The 23,787-nt window shown below is 43.8% G+C and overlaps 1 protein-coding gene across 1 annotated transcript; it reads right to left on the bottom strand.

Annotated features, from left to right (window-relative positions):
• Positions 1 to 439: 439 nt before the first annotated feature.
• On the bottom strand, positions 440 to 23,013 carry WDR82 (WD repeat domain 82). Its single transcript, XM_066351923.1, has 9 exons — positions 22,533 to 23,013; positions 15,869 to 15,966; positions 12,903 to 12,969; positions 7,850 to 7,949; positions 7,264 to 7,380; positions 6,695 to 6,850; positions 5,946 to 6,015; positions 4,980 to 5,122; positions 440 to 3,505 (listed from the first exon to the last, which is right to left on the bottom strand). Exons 1-9 carry the CDS (start codon positions 22,691 to 22,693, stop codon positions 3,476 to 3,478), a joined length of 942 nt encoding a protein of 313 aa, XP_066208020.1. The 5' UTR covers positions 22,694 to 23,013; the 3' UTR covers positions 440 to 3,475.
• Positions 23,014 to 23,787: the final 774 nt, after the last annotated feature.

Genomic DNA, 23,787 nt, shown 5'->3' on the forward strand with positions numbered 1-23,787 from the left:
GGGTTCCTGCCACCAGCCCATAGGCCTTAGTCACCAGGGACAGTCAGGGACAATCTAAGGGAGCCCAACAATCCATCCACACAGCATTACAGTGAGTCCCAGTATGAGCCAGGAGACAACCCATCTTTCCCTCCAACTCGAGGAACCAAGCAAATAATGCTACAGAAACTCATTGGAAGAGGCTACAGTCATAAAATTCTGTTTAAGACAGATAACATGGAAAATGTTTGTTAATACAAAAGGGACATAAATTGTATATACAGTAGAAGTAACAACTATGTAGACACCAAAAATCTACACAAATGTCTAAAGGAACATTTAACACCAAAAGATTAAGTGGTAGAATTTGGGTGGCAAACTTGATTTTTAAAATTCTCAAATATTCTTTAATAAGCATTATGATTGCCAATGGGGAAGTTTTTCTTTTTTTTGTGACAGAGACAGAAAGAGACAGAGAGAGGGACAGATAGGGACAGACAGGAAGGGAGACGGATGAGAAGCATCAATTCTTCCTTGTGCCTCCTTAGTTGTTCATTGCCTTCTCATATGTGCCTTAAGGGGGGGAGCCTACAGCAGACCGAGTGACCCCTTCCTTAAGCCAGCGACCTTGTGCTCAAGCTGATGAGCCCACGCTCAAGCCAGTGAGTGACCTCAGGGTTTCAAAACTGGGTCCTTCACGTCCCAGTCCAGTGCCTGGTCAGGGGAAGTTTTTCTTTAAATAAAAAACTTACTGGCTGGTGGTTAAGCAGTGCAATATTACCATCACATACAAATTGGTGGTTTTGACCCCGACTTGAGTTGTGAGCAGCTCTCCCCATTGAGAACTCAAGCCTCTGACTCCTACTCGGCATCCCTGCAGTTCTAGCCAGCAGCCTCTCTAGCCCATAGCTGTTCTTTCTTTTATTCTGCCTTATTCCCACCACACCACCTCCAGTCACTTCCAGCTGCATTTTTAACCTTTCCTTCCCAACTCAGGAGCCAGCTCTGCAGCCAAAGAGCCCCATAGAGAAGCCATACAGTGCTTATTTTCAAAGAACATGGTACCTCACCTTTGGACACACATGAACTCAATACAAATCGTTTTCCTGCTGACATGTAACTCATGCTTGGTGGCTGCCTATTTACAGATATGCTGCTCACAAAAATTACGGGATATTTCAAAATGAGTATGAAGCGATAAAAAAAGAAGCACTTGATTTTTTTGATTAAACAAGAACATCAGGAAAAGCAAACAAGTCAAAGAAAGTTGTTCAATTTTGCAAATGAATGCAAAACCAACTTTTTATTTCATTGGTAAAAATGCACTATACAAATGGCTTAAAGTTCTGGAGTATCTGCGTGTTCCCTGATCCCCTAATTTCTGTGAGCAGTATGTTAATTATGCAGGTAATCTTGTTAACCCAGTTCTAAGCACTCTCTCTCAACAGTTATTCCTACCATGAGTTTTCTACCCTGGAAAGCCAGGAGTAGGCAGTAACAGCTTGGATTATTTGGTTTCTAAAAGTCCCTTCACTCTGAAATGGCAGAGATATACACAATAGGTGGAATCAAAGAAACTGCAGTTTCTAGTCTGCATTGGGAAAGTGCATGCCCCTTGACGTCCAAGTCTGAGAAAATAGTCAAAAAGTAATTGCTAAAAAACAAAACAGTAATTGCTTGCAATTCATAGTCTATTCCTGCTGCAGTTAATGGCTTGCTTTCACCCTAGCAGCTATCTACTACTCTTAGGCAAATCTTCTTGGACAAGTCATAACTTTGTTGAGTCTGTTTCTCTATGTGCAGGGAATGTGTCACCTGCTTAAACATTTGGGAATTTAGTGAAATAATATGCCATTCATCCTGCTCTAAGGCCATGCAGGGGAGGAAATGGCCATAAGCCAGCGGCAGCTCATCTCATCCCTGATCAGGAACCCTCCCTCTCCCCAGAGAAAGCAGGAAAAGAAACAAGAAAGCGACATAATGGATAAACAGAAGGGACCTGTAATTGGTAAAGAAGCCTCAAGCTGAAAATGCTCTGGGTTCCAGCATCCTGTCCCCAAACACTGTAAGCCACAGACACAAAAGGCATGCAAAAGTGACTGTCACATGTATAGGTGCAGAGAGCATCACCAGGCAAAAAGGGGCTAATACTGCAGAGAGGGCCCCAAACTGTGGCTTGAGAAACACAAGAGTCATCCAAAGACCCTCACTTAGCTGCCATGGGAATAGCAAACACTTGAAGCTTTGCTTCGTTCAGTCGCCTAAAGGGAAAAACGTTAATAGGGAATACTCACTAACACTTGTGGCAAACACTATTAGCAAGAATGCGGTCTTTCCCCCGGGATGTCCTTCAGCTAAACTGAGAAATGACAGATATTTTATATATATGCACACATACATATATATGTATGCATATACACATATATTTAAATGAAGGTATACACACTGTGCTAAAATCCAAACGACAGAAATCCTAGGTCATATATAAAAAGGCTAAATATAACATATAACACAGGCCTAGAGCCAGCTCGTGGTTGGGAGCTGGGAAATGGGTAGTATCATCAGGAGACTATGTACACAATTTGTGGTGGGCAGGGAAGGCATCAGTGTAAACAACTCAGACTCACTCCACAATACTGACCCACAGGAAAGTGTGATGTATCTCATGTACAAAAATAGAGTCTCACCTTGCTTTTGTACACAGCCATGCTGGGTAAGCACCCAGGACCACAGATTTGGCTTGATGACAAAGGACCACACTAGGCTAATGCTAAACCTCCCAGCCCTAGGAACTCATCTGCTACCCTTCCCTCCTTCTCAGGCTCTTGAGCTTTTCCCCACCCAAAACCCATGGCCCTAAAGCATGTCTGTATCACCAACCCTCAAATGGCTAACTTGCAAGGTTTCTTGGCAAGGTCTTTCTGTATCTGTCCCTTTCTGACCCCAAGATCTAAGAAGACTTATTTCTGTAAATGTTTGGCACCTAAGTAACATGATGGTTGTGGATTATACCACAATGACACAGGGAGACCCAGTAACAAGACATGCAGGGTGAGGGCAAGGGGCACTGAGCTGCTCTAGCATCCCAAAACCAGAACTGTGGCTTCCCATGCATTTATGGGGGTGGGAGAAGGGATGTGCAGAATTAATAACTTCACCGGCTCCTCAGCAGCAAATACATTCAAAATTGAAGGCGCCTTAAGGGCCCCACTATACCCTAATCATGAGTCTGGTCACTCCTCTCAAGGTGGTCGGTGCAGTTGTTAGAAAATCTGAGTCCCGATCAAATCTGCCGCACTGAGAGTCCTTTTGAAGAAACTTGGCAAAGAAATTTTTCTTCTTTTGAACAGATGTACAGCACATCCTTGGGAAGGCCATGTGGAAGGATGCTCTCCAGCCCAGTCAAATGATCCAATCCCACTATTATCTCAGTCCTATCTGAGTTTTTTTCTGTTGGCCACCCTCGCTACACAGAAATAGCCGAACAGCAACAGGGTCAGTCATCAATGGTAGGCAACCAGAAAGCCTGGAAAAAGAACATAAGTCAACTTTAAAAAGCCAAGCCTCCCAACTGCCAAGGTTTCTTTTACCCACCCCTCCCTTCCCACAGCATCAAGCTGCCCTACCCCAAAGGTGGAGGAGTTATGACGCTGACAATCTATGAAGAAACACTCTTTGCTTTCCATGAAAGCAAGCTGGTTGTGTTTTCCCCTAGTGGTAAGGAATAAAAGGAGAGCTGTACAAGAGGTGGGCCGGGGGGGGGGGGGGGGGGGGGTCCTGGATAACCTGGCCTCACTGCTAATATACCAGGTGACCTTAGATAGGCCCTCACCTTCCTGAGCTGTAAAAAATGAGAGGGATTGCCTGACCAGGCGGTGGCGCAATGGATAGAGCATTGGTCTGGGATGCTGAGGACCAAGTTAGAAACCTCAATGTCACTGGCTTGAGCCCAGGGGTCACTGGCTCAGCTAGAGCCCCCAAACAAGGCACTTATGAGAAAGCAATCATTGAATAACTAAGGTGCCACAACTATGAGTTGATGCTTCTCATCTCTCTTTTCCTGTCAGTCTGTCCCTATCTAAAGGGGGGGGGGGGGGATTAGACTGGATGGTTTTGCTGCTTTATTTTCTGACCGTCTTCTTAGATAAAAGAAGGAGGCAACATGTTCTGGGTAGGCTAGTAGTGAAGTACCACATCCCCAAATACCCAAGCAGGTTTAGAAGATGCCAAGAGGAAACTGGCAGCTGAGACTCATGATGCTTTGTCCTGCCAGTGTTATCTAAGAAAACATAGGATCTAGAGAAAAAAATTTTTTTTAGCGAGATAGAGACAGACAGAAAGGGAGAAAGGTGAGAAGCATCAACTCAACAGTTGCAGCACCATTAGCCGTTCATTGGTTGCTTTCTCAAATGTGCCTTGACTGGGAGGCTCCAGCCAAGCCAGCAACCCCTTGCTCAAGCCAGCACCCATGGGGTCATGTCTATGATCCCACACTCACGTCATCGACCTTGGGGTTTCGAACCTGAGTCCTAAGCATTCCAGGCCGACAATATCCAATGCACATCTATTGCCTGATCAGGCAAGAAAATTCTAAGTGGTTAAGTGATGACCAACTCTAAGAATTCTGAGGACTTCAGCATAAACTGAGAGAAATGGAAAACTGAAAGGTTGTAGCCACAGAAGTCCTGTCCAAAGTATTTAAGAAGCCAAGAAGCTGTCTAGCATAGCTCAGGTAGTCTGGGCATAAAACCAGGAGCCAGAGCTAAAACCTGCCTAAGACCTCCAAGGAGCTCAAGAGTGATCCCAGATTACAGGAAAAAAAAGTAAAAGTGAAAGAGATTGGCCTAAGCAGAGATCAGAAAATAAGAGGTAAAACAGGGAAGCACCCAGTTGAGAAACACGAACTTGGGTGCTTATAATGTACCTACTTAGAACATAGCTTGCTATGCTTGTTGAATACCCACAACCCAGCTGAAGGACATCTCCCATTGTGCACATACCATGTTGGAACATGCGCTGGCAAAAGTCATGAACTTGGGGTTGAACTGCAAACAGGTAATGGGGCCTGTATGTTTGCCATCCAACACAGCTACTTTTATACCGCTCTCTCCATTCCATACATGGATCTTGCCATCCTCTGAACCTAAAGAGAATGATCAAGGAACACACAACAGCTCAAGGCACAATACGAAGACAAGTGGGAAAGAGACACAGACTGACATCTAGAAAGAGGCCGTGTTTCAGGACCCAGCCCTCAGCAGAAATTGAGAGAAAGGAAAAGCAGTAAAGAAAGGACACTTTGGGCATTGATCTTGACCCTAGTTATTTGTTCCTGGGCAAGTCACTTCCCCTCTGACTTCAGTTTTTTCATTAAAAACAGGGGCCGAATATCATTACACTACCAACATCTAGCCATGTAAGATGACTGAAAGCAAAATTATATCAGAAAGTGAGTATTACTAGTAAGATAATGCTTACAGAGTTTAACTCAAATACTAGTCCAGGGAAGACCAGCCTTATTGCCAGTTCCCAGTGAAGAACTGCAAAGTCAGAATAGTTTAAAGGCATTATACCTTTGGCACATTGTACTACACAGATACCTGAGAACATCTAACAAAAGGATAATAAATACAGTGGTACCTTGAGATATGAATTTATTTCGTTCTGTAACTAAGCTTGTAAGTCAGCCAACTCGGATATCAAACTGCCGATACTGGACCCGTGCGCCAACATGCCAACTAGCGGCAGCTTCCCGAATCACTACTCCCATCTCAGAATTTTGCTCTGATCTCGAACAAAAACACGGACTGAGTCGCAGCTCATACTTTAAAAAATTTGTATGTTGGTCTGTTCGCATCTCAAGGTACCACTGTATCTTAGTCAAAAGTAACAACAACAAAAAAAAGTAACAAAAAAATCTCAGTACCAGAAAAATAACCCCCCCAAGAGGAATAAAGGACACTTACCAATCATAATAAACTGAGAGTCTGGGGTAAACGAAGCCTCCAGTGTGACAGCTTTACTGTTGGCATAACCCTAAAAAAGGCAGAACAGTACTCTTGTTCAAGTGTCATTAACAAAATATAACTGCCTAGAAACATTGACCCAGCAGACTCATCACCTTCATTTCTATGAAACCCTCTCCTCCTCATGCACACAGTACCACGCAGGGTTCCAAACTTTGCCACCACTCGTTACACTTCACCCTCTACACTGAACTCCATCTTTAAGAGAGCAAGAAAATGTTTATGGTCAAGAATTATTTTACCACTGAGCCAAGAGCATCAACAAGGTGTGTGGAAGTCCTGGGTTTGATTCCTGGTCAGGGCACACAGTAGAAGTGACGATCTGCTTCTCCCCCCCCACCCACCCCCTTTTCTCTCTCTCCTCTCCTCCCACAGCCATGGCTCAAATGGTTTGAGCAATTTGGCCCTGGGTGCTGAGGATGGCTCCATGGCCTCACCTCAGGAGCTAAAGAGGTCGGTTGCCAAGCAATGGAGCTGCGGCCCCAGATGGGCAGAGCATTGCCCTATAGGGGGCTTGCCAGATAGATCAAATCAGGGCACATGCGGGAATCTGTCTCTGCCTCTCTGCAAGCCCATGCCTCAATCAGTAAGTTATGGATAACTGCTCATCTCCACTAGCCAGCTAACACAATTCTTAGCCTAGGAGGTAGGAACATGGAAACAGCCACACTCAAATGTTGTCAGCTCACCCCAAACGTGTGCATCACCACTCCCTTGAATGCGTCAATGAGACGGATAAAGCTGCCATTGGTGGAGATAAGGATGAGTTTGCCATCATTGCTGAACTTAAGTCCTGTCCATTCACAAGTCCGATCGTACTGCATCTTAAATGTTGCAAATGGCCCCTGAAACAGATAAAAGTAGCAGCCCCAGGCCCAAGGCACTTTAATAATTCCTTCCACCAAAGCCACCTCTTATTCTATCCTTTTAGATTCCTTTCTGACTAGGGCAGGGGTCTCAAACTCAACTCAGCATGTGGGCCACAGAGCAAGATCACAGCCGTTCGGCGGGCCGCACTAGGTCTACAAAAGGCAACTGTTACGCAACACTTTTCTCACTGCAGTTGAAAACAAAAAAAAATCAGTACAAAATTGTTCGGCGGGCCGCAAGTTTGAGACCCCTGGACTAGGGAAAGACTACAGCTATGACACTCTCCAGTATCTATCATATTCTCTCCTACTATAGAAGAGTTCTTAAATGTCCATCTCACCCTTCATAATTTCCGTATCAAAGTAGATGAAAAGAATCAAAGATTTACCTTATCAAAAGAGCGAAGGTCATAAAGTTTGACCATTTCAGAATTGACACCTGCAGCAAAAATTAACCCTTCTGGATCAAAAGAACAAACTGGCTTGCCCTGTAGATGCATGAGGCCCTAAGAAAAAAAATAAGAGAAAAGTTGTAACAAACCTATCTCTATAATATTTACTTTTCCCAGAGAAAATTAAAAAAGAGACACTGATAGATAACCTACCCATACAGAACTGAAAAAGTAAAACTAAAACAGGTTTTTAAAAAAACAGGTCTCCATACATTGATTTCAGATCAACTTCACCGTATAATTTTATGGACACTAAATTCAAATAAAAAGTCCCTTGAGGTTAAAAGGCTCCAGAAAAACTGTTTTTAAAACAACAAAGCACAAAGCATACTGCAATATGCACGGGAACAGGGCATTTGCTTAATTACCAGCTACCTACCAAGAAATCAGAATTCTCTCCAAAGTTTAAAAAGACTTGGGATCCCAGAATAAAACTATTGCTTTCCCCCTTCCTTGAAAGGGAGAGTTGATAATAGTTCCTACCATAGAAAACACTCAAAGTATAACTGTGAGGTACCATTACCTGGCAGTTAGGAGATCGGAGATCCCAGAGTCGAATGGTTTTATCAAGAGACCCAGAAATGAAAGTGTCATCCACAGGTGACATGGACAAGGCCACCACCCTGAAACAGAGCAAGATAAATAGGAGTTGAAACAAAATATTACAAAAATTGGATATGAACTCTAAACCACTCTATCGGCCCATTTATATATACCTCAAATTGCTATTTTAAGGAACACACTACACAAGCAATGTGGAATAATCAAAGGCAACTAGTATAATGAAAAAAAACCTTAAAGCTATAGCATAAAAATGTACGATTCCAATGCAAATCAAACAATGAGATACCACTTCACAACCACTAGCATACCTATAGTGTAAAAGATAAAAAGAGAGAGAGAGAGAGTGCGCGCACGCGCACGTGCGAGCGCCTGGCCTATGGTGGCACCGGGAATGAAGCGCTGACCTAGAATGCTGAGGTCACCAGTTAAAACCCCCGGGCTTGCCCAGTGAAAGCACATACAAGAACCAACTACGAGTTGATGCTTCCTACTCTCCCCACACACACAGCCTTTCTCTTTCTCAAATCCATAACTAAAATCTGAAAAAAAAAAGAGAGGTAACAAGTGTTAGTGAGGATGCAGAGAAGTTGAAACCTCCATACACTGCTGGTGTAAAACGGTACAGTTCCTTTGGAAAAGTTTTTAGTTCCTCAAAAAATTAAAGATAGACTTGCCATGTGACCCAGAAATAACAAGAAAAATATATGTTCACACAAAAACATACATGTATACCTTATAATGGCATTACTCACAATGGCCCCAAACTGGAAACCCAAATATCCATCACCTAATGAATGGATACACAAAATGTGGTATATTTCCATCCAATGAAATATTATTTAGTAGTAATAAATGAAGTACTGATTCATGTTACAGTTCCTGTGAACCTTGGAAACATGGTGATAAATATAAAGGCCACCTATTGTCTGATTCTACTTATGCAAATAGAATTTTATAAATGAGAAAGTTATGGAGACAGAAGGTTGATTAGTGGTTGCCAGGGACTAGGAAGTGACTGCTAACGAGTACAAGGTTTCTCTTTGGGGTAATGAAAATGTTCCAGAATTAGACAGTGGTGATGGTTGCCCAACTTTGTAAATATACTAAAAACCACCGAACTGTATACTTTAAAAGGGTGAATGCATAGTACTGAAATTTACCTCAAAAAATTTTTTTTAAAGCATGATCCCTTAACTAGGCTTGTGGGCTATACTAAATATTCTAAATCTGAGTAGCATCTGCATCACCCGGAGGGTGGGTTAAAACAGATTGCTGGGATTCACACCCAGAACCTATCCAATAGGTCTGGGATGAGGTCTGAGATCTACGTTTCTAATAAACTCCTGAGTGACAGTGAGACTGCTGGTTTGAACATTACACTGACACAGCCACAGGCCTGTGCCAAAGCAACTATATTTCTGATATGGTCCCTTTTTATGGTTATACCTGTAAAAATCACTCACTAAAAAATATTTCTTCCCAGGGCTCATCCTGACCTCTCTTGTCCCGTCTGCTGGTATTCTCGCTCTGCCATACCCTGCTCTGAAGAGACACCCTCCATCACCTAGCATTTGAGCCTTTGCCTACAGAGAAGGACCACATGTGTCTCCACTTTACCTGTCTCTAGAGCACACCATGACCCTGACCACGGAATCCTTGAGGCACAAGCTATGACCTGTCCAGTGCCTGTGACTCGACAGTACCACCTATGGGGAAAGCCCATAGGAAAAGGGACACTCAGATGGCTCCTCTTTCTGGGTGTTATAAACGAGTAGTTCCACATTCTGGCTTGGCTGCAAAACACTTCATAAACACAGATCAAGATCATAGAGAAGATGTGCATGTTGTACTGTTTCATTCTGACAAAGAAAAGTTTTAAGTAAAAAAAGTGATTGAATGACACAGCTCATTTGTGAATGAATTTTTTATATCTAGAAATAGAGGAAGTTCAAGTTTTGAATGATACTGAAAGGAGTTCAGGAGGTTTTGGTTCCACTAGAAAGAATTAAAATGTATGCCATAAATAAAAAATGAGAAAATTTACTTTGCCTTAAATTTCTTTTCTAAAAATTTTTCTTAAAAAATTTCTTTAGGCCTGACCAGGCGGTGGTGCAGTGGATAGAGTGTCAGACTGGGATGCGGAGGACCCAGGTTCGAGACCCCGAGGTCGCCAGTTTGAGTATGGGCTCATCTGGTTTGAGCGAAAGCTCACCAGCTTGGACCCAAGGTCACTGGCTTGAGCAAGGGGTTACTCAGTCTGCTATGGCCCACGGTCAAGGCACATATGAGAAAGCAATCAATGAACAACTAAAGTGTCACAATGCGCAACGAAAAACTAATGACTGATGCTTCTCATCTCTCCATCCTTGTCTATCCCTCTCTCTCTGTTTGTTAAAAAAAAAAAATTTTTTTTCTTTAGCCTGACCAGGCGGTGGCGCAGTGGAGCATCAGACTAGGATGCAGAGGACCCAATGAACTACTAAAGTGTCGCAACGGAAAAACTGATGATTGATGCTTCTCCTCTCTTTCCATTCCTGTCTATCTCTCTGAGAAAAAAAAAAAAAAATTCTTTAAAAAAATTATTATGCTGCCTGGCCTGTGGTGGCGCAGTGGATTAAGTGTCAGTGTGGAACACTGAGGTCACCAGTTTAAAACCCTGGGCTTGCCTGGTCAAAACACATATGGGAGTTGGTGCTTTCTGCTTCTCTCTCCTTCTTTCTCTCTCTGTCTCTTTAACTTCTCTCTCAAAACTGAATACATAAAACCTTTAAAAAATTATTTTTTAAAAAATTACTATCCCCTGGCCAGTTGGCTCAGTGGTAGAGCGTCAGCCTGGTGTGTGGATATCCCAAGTTTGATTCCCGGTCAGAGCACACAGGGGAGGCGTCCATCTGCTTCTCCCTCTCCTTCTCTCTCCCCCTCATGCCATAGCTTGATTAGAGCGAGCTGGCCTCAGGCACTGAGGATGGCTTCATGGCCGCCTCAGGTGCTAAGAAGGGCTCAGTTGCTGAGCAACAGAGCAATGCCCCAAATGGGCAGAGCATCACCCCCTACTGGGCTTTACAGGTGGATCCTAGTCAATGCCCATGTGGGAATCAGTCTCTGCTTCCCCTCCTCTCACTGAATATAAAAATAAAAAATAAAAAAATTATTATATTGCCTGACCAATGGTGGAGCAGTGGATAGAAAATCAACCCGGGATGTTGAGGTACCAGGTTCAAAACACCGAGATTACCAGCTTGAGTGCAGGCTCATCTGGCTTCCAAGCTCACCAGCTTGAGCATGGAATTGCTGTCTTGAGCACGGGATCACAGACATGATCCCATGGTTGCTGGCTTGAAGCCCAAGGTTGCTGTCTTGAGCAAGAGGTCACTGGCTTGGCAGGAGCCCCCAGGTCAAAGCACATATAAGGAGCAATCAATGAACAATTAAAGTGCCACAACGACAAGTTGATGATTCTCATCTCTCTCCCTGTCTCTCTACTTCTCTCTCTCTCAAAAATTAAAAAAATTAAAATTAAAGCTAAAACATTAGTATTTGCCTGGCCTATGGTTGTGGTTGCCAAGTGGATAAAGCATCGACCTGGAACGCTGAGGTCGCCAGTTAGAAACCCTGGGCTTGCCCCGTCAAGGCACATATGACAAGCAATCAATCAGCAACTAAAATAAAGCAAGTGACGCCTTGCTGAAGCCAGCGACCTTTGAGCTCAAGCCAGAGATCATGGGGTCATGTCTATCATCCCACATTCAAGCGGCAACCCTGCACTCAAGCTGGTAAGCCCGAGCTCAAGCCAGCCACCTCGGGGTTTCGAACCTGGGTCCTCTGCGTCCCAGTCCGATGCTCTATCCATTGCACCACCGCCTGGTCAGGCTACAATCAACTCTTAATTACAGACAGTACATTTGTGAACATTAATTTGATTACAAACTAGCAAAAACATCTACCTGTCATAAGCCATTCTTTGTCTGGAACTATGGTAACCAACAGCTGCCACCTCCTTACCTCCACCAACATGGAAATGCCTGCCCAATCAGAAGTGCAGCCTGGCTCTTGATCCGCCTTCTGTCAGGGTTCTCTACCACTACAAAACTTACTTGGTTTCTGCACACTTGCAAATGAAAACAGAAGGAAATACCCCTCCCAGTGATTAAAATATACCAGGGAAAATAAGTGTTTAACATTCAATCAGCCTGACCAGGTTCGAGACCCCGAGGTCGCCAGCTTAAATGCAGGCACATCTGGTTTGAGCAAGGGGTCACTCAGTCTGCTGTAGCCCCGTCAAGGCACATATGAAAAAGCAATCAATGAACAACTAAGGTGCTGCAACGAAGAACTGATGCTTCCCATCTCTCTCCCTTCCTATCTGTCTGTCCCTATCTGTCCCTCTCTCTGACTCTCTCAGTCTCACACACAACACACACACATACACACACACACACTCAATCAAAACTTGAAAAACTAAAGAAAAAATACTGGGAAAATTGAGGCAGGAGAGAGAAGCAACCTACATTACAAAATAGAATAAGAAAACAAGCTTCGTAGCTTTCAAAAGTAACAAAGGATAATTACTACTTTTTTTTTTGCATCCTCATTAAGATCCTCACAGAATATGTTTGCGTAGAGCAGAAGCCTGCTGATATGGGGGCTACCTACACTGGAAGGCCTCACATACAATATGTACAAGATCCTTTCATTAAGAGACAACTGATATTTGAGGTTTCTAAGTACAAACTGTGTTTTTACTCCACAGGTTTCCCCTGAATATCTTGAATCTACTTTTTACCCTAATTACATTTTAACTGAGATTTCAATTTATGTATGAAGTCCTACCCCTGCCTCCACAACTTCAGTTAATCAAGAGTTAACTGGGTAGAGGTTTAACAAAAGACTAAAGGAATGCCAATGGCAGTGAGGAACAAGCTTTAGTTCACTGATAAAATCTCTCCATTCTTCTATTGTCTGGAACCCCAGGATAAGAGCACTATCTACTTCTGTTAACACTTGTGTCTTACCTTTTGCTATGTCCAGGGAAGTATCTGATGTATTTGTTGTCATGTAAGGACAGGTATCGAATAGTATCTGCAAGAAGACAAAGAAGGCATGATGATATTCTCCTATTTTTAAAGAACTTTGCTTTGTATTTTGATCTTGAAAAGATAAGGTCAAAGAATTCATTGTTCTCCATAACCCAAGCAAGGTGTGGGCTGAAGAGAGGCACTATAAATCTGACCTAATTCGAAAAGCAGAGTTCTTAAACTGACCTGAATGTTAACTAGATATACAATTTACATTAAAACTAAACATTGGAAAGAGAAGTAACAGTCTTCTATTTCTATTCTAATTAACCCAACGGTGGTTCTCAACCTGTGGGTCGGACCCCAGCGGAGTCGCCTAAAGCCGTCGGAAAATACATAATGCATATCAGGTATTTACATTCCAAATCATAACTGTAGCAAAATTACAGTTATAAAGTAGCCACCAAAATTATTTTTTGGTTTGGGGTCACCGCAACATGAGGAACTGTATTGCGGGGTCACGGCATTAGAAAGGTTGAGAACCACTGAATTAACCAAATATCTACTGGCCCTTTGTGTATCAGAGAAATTAGTTAAAAATAATAAAGTGACTCTGGCTGGTTGGCTCAGCAGTAGAGCATCAGCCCAGTGTGTGGAAGTCCCAGGTTCAATTCCCAGTCAGGGCACACAGGAGAAATGCCCATCTGCTTCTCCACCCCACCCTCTCTTGCTTTTCTCTATCTTCTCCTCCTCTAGTGCAGGTATGGCATGATTGGAGCGAGTTGGCCCCAAGTGCTGAGGATGGCTCCATGGCCTCCACTTCAGGTGCTAAAAAATGGCTCTGGTTGCAACAGAGCAGCAGCCCCAGATGAGCAGAGCATCACCCCCTATTGGGTTTTCCAGGTGGATCCTGGTCAGGGCACATGCAGGAGTCTGTCTCTGCCTCCCCTCCTCTCACCAAATTTAAAAAAAAAAGAGAGAGAGAGAGAATAAAGTGGCCAAAAGAAGTGAGAAAATTTGGGTTTAAAAGATCTCAAGACATTTCAAAACAAAACTCATAAACTATACCAAGTCAGAATAGGGAGATTTTGACAATATCAAAGAAAAGAATAATCAGAGAAACTTGTGCTTGGGTAAAATAAGATACTTTTAAAAATCAAATGAGTCTATCTGAAAAAATAAAGAAGATGGTGGTGGGAAGGACATGAAATGCCTATTAAAAAAAAAAAACTGGAGAAGTACTATACCCATAAAAATACTATGAAAAATAAGGAGCAATTGTTGAGAAAGGGGTAATAGGAAATGATGCCAAAATGCAGAAAGGAAAGCACAGAAAGAACACTCTAGAGGCAAACAGAACATAGGAACAAAGACGCTGAAAGCTCCAAGTCACTCCAGTGGTTCAGAGGGGAACTTTCTAATAAGAGGGCGTTTAACCTAGGAGAGGAAAACAGGGTACTCTGTATGTCCCAAAAGTGAACTCTACATGATTTTCCTTGAATACATCTTCAAAGTTCTCAAATAACAACTATAAAGTCTTCCTGGTTTTCTACTGCTAGGAGCTACTCACCTGCCCTAAGCAGAAAAAGGCTTCCTCCCCATTACCTGGTTTCCCAGAGATAAGCAGGGCGTCGCCATCCTCTCCGCCCCACTCGGTAGCTGGCGCACTGTTCCTGGCAAGGCAGTGGCCTGTACAGTTATCTCCTGTACCGGGTGGTATCATAGACCCTCAAACTGTACAAACTACTACCTCAGCCTGGAATCAGGCAAAAGGAAACGAAGCGTTGGAGGAACTCTTCAGGATGCACTCTTTGAGACAGGAAAGGCAACATCCTCACAGCAGAGGCCTGGCAGCAAAGCTGCAAGTGCCACACATGTGCCTTATCTTGCACCGTATTTAGACAATCCTCATTTAATCACCCAGAAAAACACCCCAACAGAAGAAATATACCAGTCATATAGATGATCACATAGATATGTTTCCTCAGGATCCTAATGTTTTATATTCTTGTCCAAAAGCATCAAATGCATGCTTACTTAGAAAACCACTTCTGAAATAGAGGTATAAAAAGTAAAAGTAATAATATTTATTTAAAGTCAAGAACAGGCAGAAAAATCTCAGGAAAAAAAATTTTTAAAAACATAATTCTGCCCATCAGCTCTGAGACAGGTATAACCAAAATAGTAGTCTAAGCAATCTTCGTTAAATGACATTAGGAAAATCTTACCACAAAAACTGAAACAATTAATAAATCAATGAGGTAAGTTAAAATTGTTTTTGCTCAATTACCAAGACCATCTATCTATCTGTCAACTAACAACAACTTAGTCCAGGCAAAATTCAGGTAAAAAGAGACCGTTTATTAGAGAAAGAAATTTACAAATTTAATTTCTAAAAATAATATTACTTTTCAGACCTCAGCTTTATTTAAAAATTAAAAGGGCAAAGGATAAAATTCAGATAAAAAAATGTCCCCAGAATCAAAGATAACCAAGGACAGTACACTGTCCTTTATGACAGACCATAAAAGGCTGGGCATACCCCAAAACTCTTCTAAGCTCCCCTAAACTATCACAGCTCAAGCACTTGTAAACTTTTCTCAAATCTATATTTTGAACAGGAGGTACTATTGTTTACCATTTGTTGTGCTGTCAAGTCTTCTTTACCTTTACTTGTTCTAAAGTATTCTTTAAAGGTTCAAGAAGTACAAACCATAAATACAATTTGATGCTTCCTATTCCCACATTCCACTCTAAACTGAAGACTTTGCACACTCAATTACAAGTCCTTCAAAAGCACTAGCAGCTTGCCTCCAGCATCTGTTCAGTCATAAAAATGTTAGCACTGCTAACATAGGAAAATATTTTAAGTAACTATAACCAAATCTGAAGTCACAAAGATTCTGTGAACTAATTAACAAAGGAAACCATGATCATAACTCCTAAAAAGAAGGCTTGCTTACCGTCTATTTTGTTAGAGCTGTAAACGACTGTGTTTGCTGCATGAGTATATCTGATGAGGTCCACACCATATTTCTTACTGTACAGGGTTCTCTTTGGTCTGATAAAGGAAAGGACAGAAAAAGAAAACTATCAAAATCCTCCATCACCAAAATCTGAGATCTTCATTTAAAAAAAAAAAAAAGCACTTGAATGATACGGAAAGGGTGAGTATTCTTGGTAAACTCTAACACTGGAAAGAGACAGAATTTCTTCCAAAAGGGAAGAAACAAATAAAATCAATCAAGTGCAACAGCCTTTCACCTCTGAACACCAAATGCCAAGGTTAGGATATGGGAATAGATCTGAGGGCTCAATTCAGTCTTTACTGTAATGTTCAAAAGTACATCTATCAGGGAAGAAAGGCATACAGAACGATACAAGTCATCCTGATAACAAAGAGGAATATGGAAATACATCAAACCAGTAAAGCCAGAAATTACTGTTTACCCTCCCTAATATAAACCTGCTGTTATAGAAGCTATCCATTCTCCCTATCCCAGGGGTCCCCAAACTTTTTACATAGGGGGCCAGTTCTCTGTCCCTCAGACCGTTGGAGGGCCGGAGTATAAAAAAAACTATGAACAAATCCCTATGCACACTGCACATCTTATTTTTAAGTAAAAAAACAAAACAGGAACAAATACAATATTTAAATAAAGAACAAGTAAATTTAAATCAACAAACTGACCAGTATTTCAATGGGAACTATGCTCCTCTCACTGACCACCAATGAAACAGGTGCCCATTCCAGAAGTGCGGTGGGGGCCGGATAAATGGCCTCAGGGGGCCGCATGTGGCCCGCAGGCCGTAGTTTGGGGACCCCTGCCCTATCTTAAAGGTCCAAAGCACTTACTGAGGCTTTCAGAAGACAAGCCTAACTCTCCCTAGCAAAACTAGTCATTGGTTGTTTTGTTTTCATTTTAATATTAAACCACTTATTTTCAAGCTAGAGGATACCAATCCATTTAAGTTCCTTCAATGTCTTCTCTACAGAAAAGCTTGAAAATCAAGTCGAAATCAAACTCAGCAAAATCATTTCCCCAAATTTCTAACATTCTATGTTTAGGTGTAGAAGAATTTCATAAACCCTGTACCAATGTTTACCAACAGTCCCAATTTATATAAAAGTTCACCCTGTCATCAATGCAAAATCATCTTGGCACATAGATGGTAAAAAAATCAGATGACACAGTCAACTTTAAGAAGTCAACTAGCGGCCCTGGCCGGTTGGCTCAGTGGTAGAGCATTGGCCTGGCATGTAGGAGTCCCAGGTTCGATTCCCAGCCAGGGCACACAGGAGAAGCGCCCATCTGCTTCTCCACCCTTCCCCCTCTCCTTCCTCTCTGTCTCTCTCTTCCCCTCCCGCAGCCAAGACTCCATTGGAGCAAAGTTGGCCCGGGCGCTGAGGATGGCTCCATGGCCTCTGTCTCAGGCGATAGAATGGCTCTGGTTGCAACAGAGCAATGCCCCAGATGGGCAGAGCATCACCCCTGGTGGGCATGCCTGGTGGATCCCGGTCGGGTGCATGTGGGAGTCTGTCTGACTGCCTCCCCATTTCCAACTTCAGGAAAATACAGGAAAAAAAAAAAAGTCAACTAGCACTTTCAATTTTTGTTAATGTCAGTGAGGATAAGGGTTTCCCTATGTAAAACATTTCCAGAGCCTGACCTGTGGTGGCTAAGTGGATAAAGGTCGACCTGGCATGCTGAGGTCACTGGTTCAAAACCCCAAGCTTGCCTGGTCAAGGCACATATGGGAGTTGATGCTTCCTGCTCCTTCCCCTTCTCCCCTTCTCTCTCTCTCTCCTCTGTCTAAAATGAATATATAAATACATAAATCATTTCCAAAGACTTCTCACTTTAAATGCACTGAATTTTCCACTCTTACCATTACTGAAAGATCAGCTAAAAAGATCAACTCAGAGGCTACGTAGTCTAATCCACCATCCAGGGTTGTATTGTGCACTGGGGTTACTTACTGGATGGTGGTGACCAGTGAATAAGTAAACGAGCGCATGTTGATTGCTCTCAAAAGATAGCTGACTTGGCCTCTACCAGTGAAAGGAGAAGCTTACCTATCTCATTATTTCAGTCTACCTACAACAGTAGGGCCTAAAGAGCCAATGTTAAAGTGTGTGATGTAAGGAAATTTTTCAGTTCCACTTATAAATTTATCAATAACACTAACCTGAGATTTGTTAGCAGAAATCTTTTACTACATATCATTTCCTACTTTGAAAGCAAGATTCTACTGTATCAAACCCATGTCAAATCTTTTTCTCACAAATATTTTTTTTTTTTGTATTTTTCTGAAGCTGGAAACGGGGAGAGACAGCCAGACAGACTCCCGCATGAGCCTGACCGGGATCCACCCGGCACGCCCCGGCGACACTCTGCCCACCAGGGGGCGATGCTCTGCCACTACCAGAGCCACTCCAGCGCCTGGGGCAGAGGCCAAGGAACCATCCCCAGCACCCAGGACATCCCTGCTCCAATGGAGCCCCGGCTGCGGGAGGGGAAGAGAGAGACAGAGAGGAAGGAGGGGGGGCGTGGAGAAGCAAATGGGCGCCTCTCCTATGTGCCCTGGCCAGGAATCGAACCCAGGTCCCCCACACGCCAGGCTGACGCTCCACCGCTGAGCCAACCGGCCAGGGCCTCTCACAAATATTTTGATAAGCTTCTCTCTACCAACTATGATTCTGGTGACCAAGTATAAATAATAATATTAAATTATTCCTTTGAATAATTTGCATCACCTACCACAGGTAACATCCCCTTCATATTCTTTCAAGTTGAAAAAAATCATTCAATAGATGAACTCCATTAAAAAGAAAGTTTAAATGAACAGTAAATCAGGCCCTGGCTAGTTAGCTCAGTCAGTTAAGAGCATCGTTCCAAAATGACAAGATTGAGGGTTCAATCCCCAGTCAGGGCACACATGGGAAGCAACCAACAAGTGCACAATTGAGTGGAACAACAAATGAATGCTTCCTTTCCCTGCCCCTCTCTCTCCCTTCCTTTCTCTGTCTCTCTAAAGAATCAATATCTTTTAGAAGATTAAGCTCTGGCCAGATAGCTGTTGGAGCTTCGTTCCAGAGCATAGAGGCTGCTGGTTCAATTCCCCAGTCAGAGGACATACAGGAACTAGATGTTCCTGTCTCTCGTCAGCCTCTCTCACAAAAAATAAAATAAAATAAACTAGAAAACAGTAAGTATAAGGAATATTATTTTAGACTGACCAGGCAGTGGCGCAGTCAATAGCACATCAGCCTGGAATGCCGAGGAGCCAGGGTCAAAATCCTGAGGTCACCAGCTTGAGTGTGGGCTCATCCAGCTTGAGTGCAGGATCATAGACATGACCCCAAGGTCGCTGGCTTGAGGCCAGAGATCACTGGCTGGAGCCCCCTGGTCAAGGCACATATGAGAAAGCAATCGATAAACAACTAAAGTGCTACAACTATGAGTTGATAATTCTCATCTCTCTCCCTTCCTGTCTCTGTGTGTCGCTCTCTTTATTGTCCGTGCTAAAAAAACAACAACAACAACAAAAAAATATATATATATATTGTTTTAGCCATTTTCAAACTCCCAAATTCTAACATTAGCACCATCTAACAAAGATACTATGCATTACAAGGAAACTTTACTTTTCTTCCAATGTTGGTTTGATCCACACTACTGGCAAATTTTTTCTTCACATTATCACCTAACATCATGGATTCCTAGAGGCTAAAGAAGTCATCTAATATCCAGAGAAGTGATCTGACCCAGTAGTTTTCAACCTTTTTACACAGGAGACTGGTGAAAACAGGAGAATTATTTTGGAGACTACTAAAGCAGAAATCATCCTGAGCATAAGTAAACTGGACTAAGGTCACTGGATCTATACTCTTCATACATCAGGGTATAAACTCTTTTGCAGACTGGCACAAAATTTCTGGCAGACTAATCAGCTTGAAAAACACTGATATAGGCCTGACCTGTGGTGGCGCAGTGGGTAAAAGTGCCGACCTGAAACGCTGAGGTCGCTGGTTTGAAACCCCAAGTTTCCCTAGTCAAGGCACATATGGGAGTTGATATTTTCTGCTCCTCCCTCCCTTCTCTCTGTCTCCTCTCTCTAAAATAAATAAATAAAATTAAAACAACAACAACAACAAAAAATGATCTAACCACTGTGCATACCTGGCCACAAAACTAATCTAGAACCCAGTATTCTTACTACCAGGTCACTCTCCTGCCACAGATCACAATGAAATAGGTCACCATTATTTAATAAAATTTTTAAAAGTATACCCTCTACTGTTGCATCAATATTAAATTTACTAATTTGGATAAATTGTTCTCTGGTTATAGAAGAAAATGTGCTTGTGCTTAAGAAAACCATTTGTAGGGATGTGTTTAGGGATAAAGGGGCTTCATACCTCCAACTACTGGAGAAAAAATGCATAGGTATAAATATGTACAGAGAATACAGCAAGTGGGGCAAAATGTAGCCAATTATGGATCATATGGGAACTCTCTGGAACATTGCTGTAACTTTTCTGTAAGTTTGTAATTATGAAAAAATGCTTCTAGTGAATAAACTATAGTACCTCACAAAATTAACATTTTATTTTTAACACGACAGGACTTCAAGTCACTGTCATCCCTCCTAACAAATGGAAATTACAAGACAAACTATAAAATAGTATCACAACCTTTATTTTCTTTGAATGTGGATATAGATCTCCATCCTCAAGTTCCAGAGAGATTCTGTGTCCAAGCACTACACATTTCAAGTAAGCCAGCTTCAAATTACTTCTAGTCCAGAACCCCACAACTGACTCCCACCCCAGTTTTATGGGTTGTTTTTTTTTTTACAGAGACAGAGAAAGAGTCAGAGAGAGGGACAGACAGACAGGAACAGAGAGATGAGAAGCATCAATCATCAGTTTTTCGTTGTACATTGCGACAGCTTAGTTGTTCATTGATTGCTTTCTCATATGTGCCTTGACCGCGGGCCTTTAGCAGACCAAGTAACTCCTTGCTCGAGCCAGCGACCTTGGGCTCAAGCTGGTGAACTTTTTTTGCTCAAACCAGATGAGCCCGTGCTCAAGATGGCGACCTGAGGGTCTCGAACCTGGGTCTTTCGCATCCCAGTCTGACTAACGCTCTATCCACTGCGTCATGGCCTCGTCAGGCTATATGTTACTCTTATTCGAGTGACCAGTTGTGGACAGAAATAAATTGACTCAAATAACTCAGCATTGGTCCAACTAAAAAATTCTCCTCCCCAGGACCACCACTACAGGCCACCCTTCCACACACAGCAGGCAGATCCAAAGCCAGTTACATAATACTCTTTCATAGCCCCAGTGGGAAAAAACTGGAGAGAACGTTATGGTTCAGACCAAAACAGAACTAAACTCACAAACCAAGACACAAGTTCCAAAGAAAGTTTACAGAAGACATCAGTTTTTTAGAAACGCAAAAGGAACAGCTGGAGAAGACGGACAATAACCCAAAGATACAAAAAATAAGATCTGGAACTAGGCAACAAAATGAAATCTGACAAAACCAGTAGCCACAAATTAAACCAAGTATCTGCATCAAGTCTGCTTGGGGAAGGTGGCTGAAGGGAAATCAAATTTAGCCTAAACCAATTTTTTGCTCCAAAGAAGCACAATTTAGCAGGGACTTAAAAACAAGTACAGGGGTGAGGTGAAGTTGACAAGGTTCCCAGGGGAAAAGGCAAAAAATGCTGTCCTTACAAGATTTTGCAGAGATGCTGGTGTAGTGGGTCTCCAGAGACTTGGGACAAGGTAGAAATTTCATGATCAGACTAGACTCGGAATTTTGACAATTTCAAGTGGACTACATAGTGTTATTTAAAAAAGAAAACAGCGTAACAGGAAACACGAAATGGTTATATGATGCTTTCTTTGTTCTAACGGGAGGTTCACATTCAGGTCGGGATGGGAAGGCTAAGTTCGTTTGTGCCTGGCAAAAAGTAAAAGTTTCAGATGTTGCCAACAACTTCGCTCAGAAGCGTGGGCATCGGGTCTCACAGAAAAAGAGCATGCTATTGGGAACAGAAAGGAAAGGACACGGGGCCCGAAGAGGCAGAACAAATACACCCCAACCGCTAAGAACTGCAACCCACGCGGCCTTCCGAGAGAAAGGCCGCGGAAAGCTCGGGGCAGGGGATGCGCGGAGTGCAGGGATGAACCGAGGTCACCTAGGAGAGGGCACAGAGCTGCTGCGGAGCAGGACAGCAGCCTCCGCGGTTCTGCGCGGGTGCAGAGCCGACCGCACCTTCGACAGGGTACGAGGAGCGGGAAAAGCTACCTGCTGAGACCGAGGTGGGCAGACCCCGCGCTCAAAGGTCAAGGTCAAGGTGGGATTTGACAAGAGATGCAGAAGCGCTCTCTGAAGAGACCGAAGACAACAAAACAATAACACTATCCTTACTCTTCCTTTTTTTTTCTTTTAAAGGAAAGGTCTGGACGGCTTTGGAGTGGAAATGGCCCTGGCAGAAGCCAGTGCAAAATAGGCGGGGGGGCCGGAGTCGGGATGGGGAGCTGGCAGCGGGGCGAACCACGACAGGGAGGGAGGGACCCGGACCCAGGACCCCTGCCGCACTCACTTGCCCTCCTGGCAGTCATAGAGCACGATGGAGTCGTCGTCGCTGCTCGAGATGACTGTCTCACCATTGGGGCTGAAGTCGAAGCAGTTAATCTTGTCCGAGTTCTCACGGAACACCTTGGCGACGCGGAAACTCCGCAGCACGCCGTCGGTCAGCTTCATGGCGGCGGCTGCTAGAGGCGGCAGTGGCGGAGCAGGGCCGGGGTGGGGCCCCGCGGCGAGCGGGCGGGCGAGCGGGCGGGCTGCCGAGGGGCCGACCCAGGCGGGGCGGGCGCCGCGCTGGCGGCCGACGATCGGGGTGCCTCCTCCTCTCCCTCCTACTGCTCGTTCGACGCTCTTCTACCTAGACTGTGAGGTCTCGCCGACTGCTCCTCCTCAGAGTAGGCTCAAAGGAAGCCGGCGCGGCATCCTCTCATTGTGTCCGCCATCTTGGGGCGACTAGCTGAAGTCGAGGGAGAGGAACCTCACCACTATGCACGCCGGGAAAAGAGGCGGGGCGACGACGGCACCGCGAGAACCGGAGGCGGGGCGGTGACGTCAGTACGGCCCATGAGGAGTAGAACTGGGGGGATGGCCCCAGGCAGCGATCTCCCTGCCCTCTGTGTGCGGGAGAAGAAGGGACAGCCATGACCTTTAAAGTCCGGGCGTGTTGGGGGGGGGGGGGGGCGGGTGTGACGTGTGACGGAACGTCTGATTGCGCAGTATCTCGGTTGCCCCCTGCAGGCGCTCTGACCTCAGGCCACGCGGAAGGAGATCCTGCAGAGATCCTCTAAGCCCTAGTAGGAGTGTTCTAGGATCAGCCAGTGAAACTATCTCTGGCTGGCTTTGACCAGTAGTCCAGAATAGAGCCAGCAGAGTTCAATTTCTGTGCTTCTCTTTCTGAGGTAGAATATAAGGTAGTGTTGGGCAGATAAAATATATTATGCTCACTTTGTTAAAGATGGCGCTGCCCACATGGAAGCCCGTCACCCAGGTGATATTAATGTGTGTTGGGAGCGGGCTGTGGGCAGGCAGGATCCTTGTAGCCTGGGGCTTGTTTTAGGACTAAGCCTTTCCCACCCTTTTTGATGTGGGGTGGTGTAATCCCATCATGCCTCAGATAAGTGACTTTGTATTAGAGACTTCCCTATTTTGTATATAGGATTAAAGATTTTGATTTCTTCACTATAAAGTGGGACAGACCGAGAGCTTGCTCTCTGGTTCCTGAGATTAGCATTAGAGAGGAGAACAGAGAAAGGCCACGTGGAGGAGGCCAG

Source organism: Saccopteryx leptura, chromosome 10 (genome assembly GCF_036850995.1).
Source record: "Saccopteryx leptura isolate mSacLep1 chromosome 10, mSacLep1_pri_phased_curated, whole genome shotgun sequence".
In the NCBI taxonomy this organism is placed as follows: domain Eukaryota; kingdom Metazoa; phylum Chordata; class Mammalia; order Chiroptera; family Emballonuridae; genus Saccopteryx; species Saccopteryx leptura.

Bases quoted from the DNA above. Each gene is read 5' to 3' on its own strand.
- WDR82 (XM_066351923.1), bottom strand. From the start codon at position 22,693: ATGAAGCTGACCGACGGCGTGCTGCGGAGTTTCCGCGTCGCCAAGGTG. The intron at 12,970-15,868 runs GTAAGCAAGCCT...GTCTTCTTGCAG, and splicing joins CAGCTCTAACAAAATAGACG to ATACTATTCGATACCTGTCC. The intron at 7,950-12,902 runs GTAAGACACAAG...GCTCTGTTTCAG, and splicing joins TTCCCTGGACATAGCAAAAG to GGTGGTGGCCTTGTCCATGT.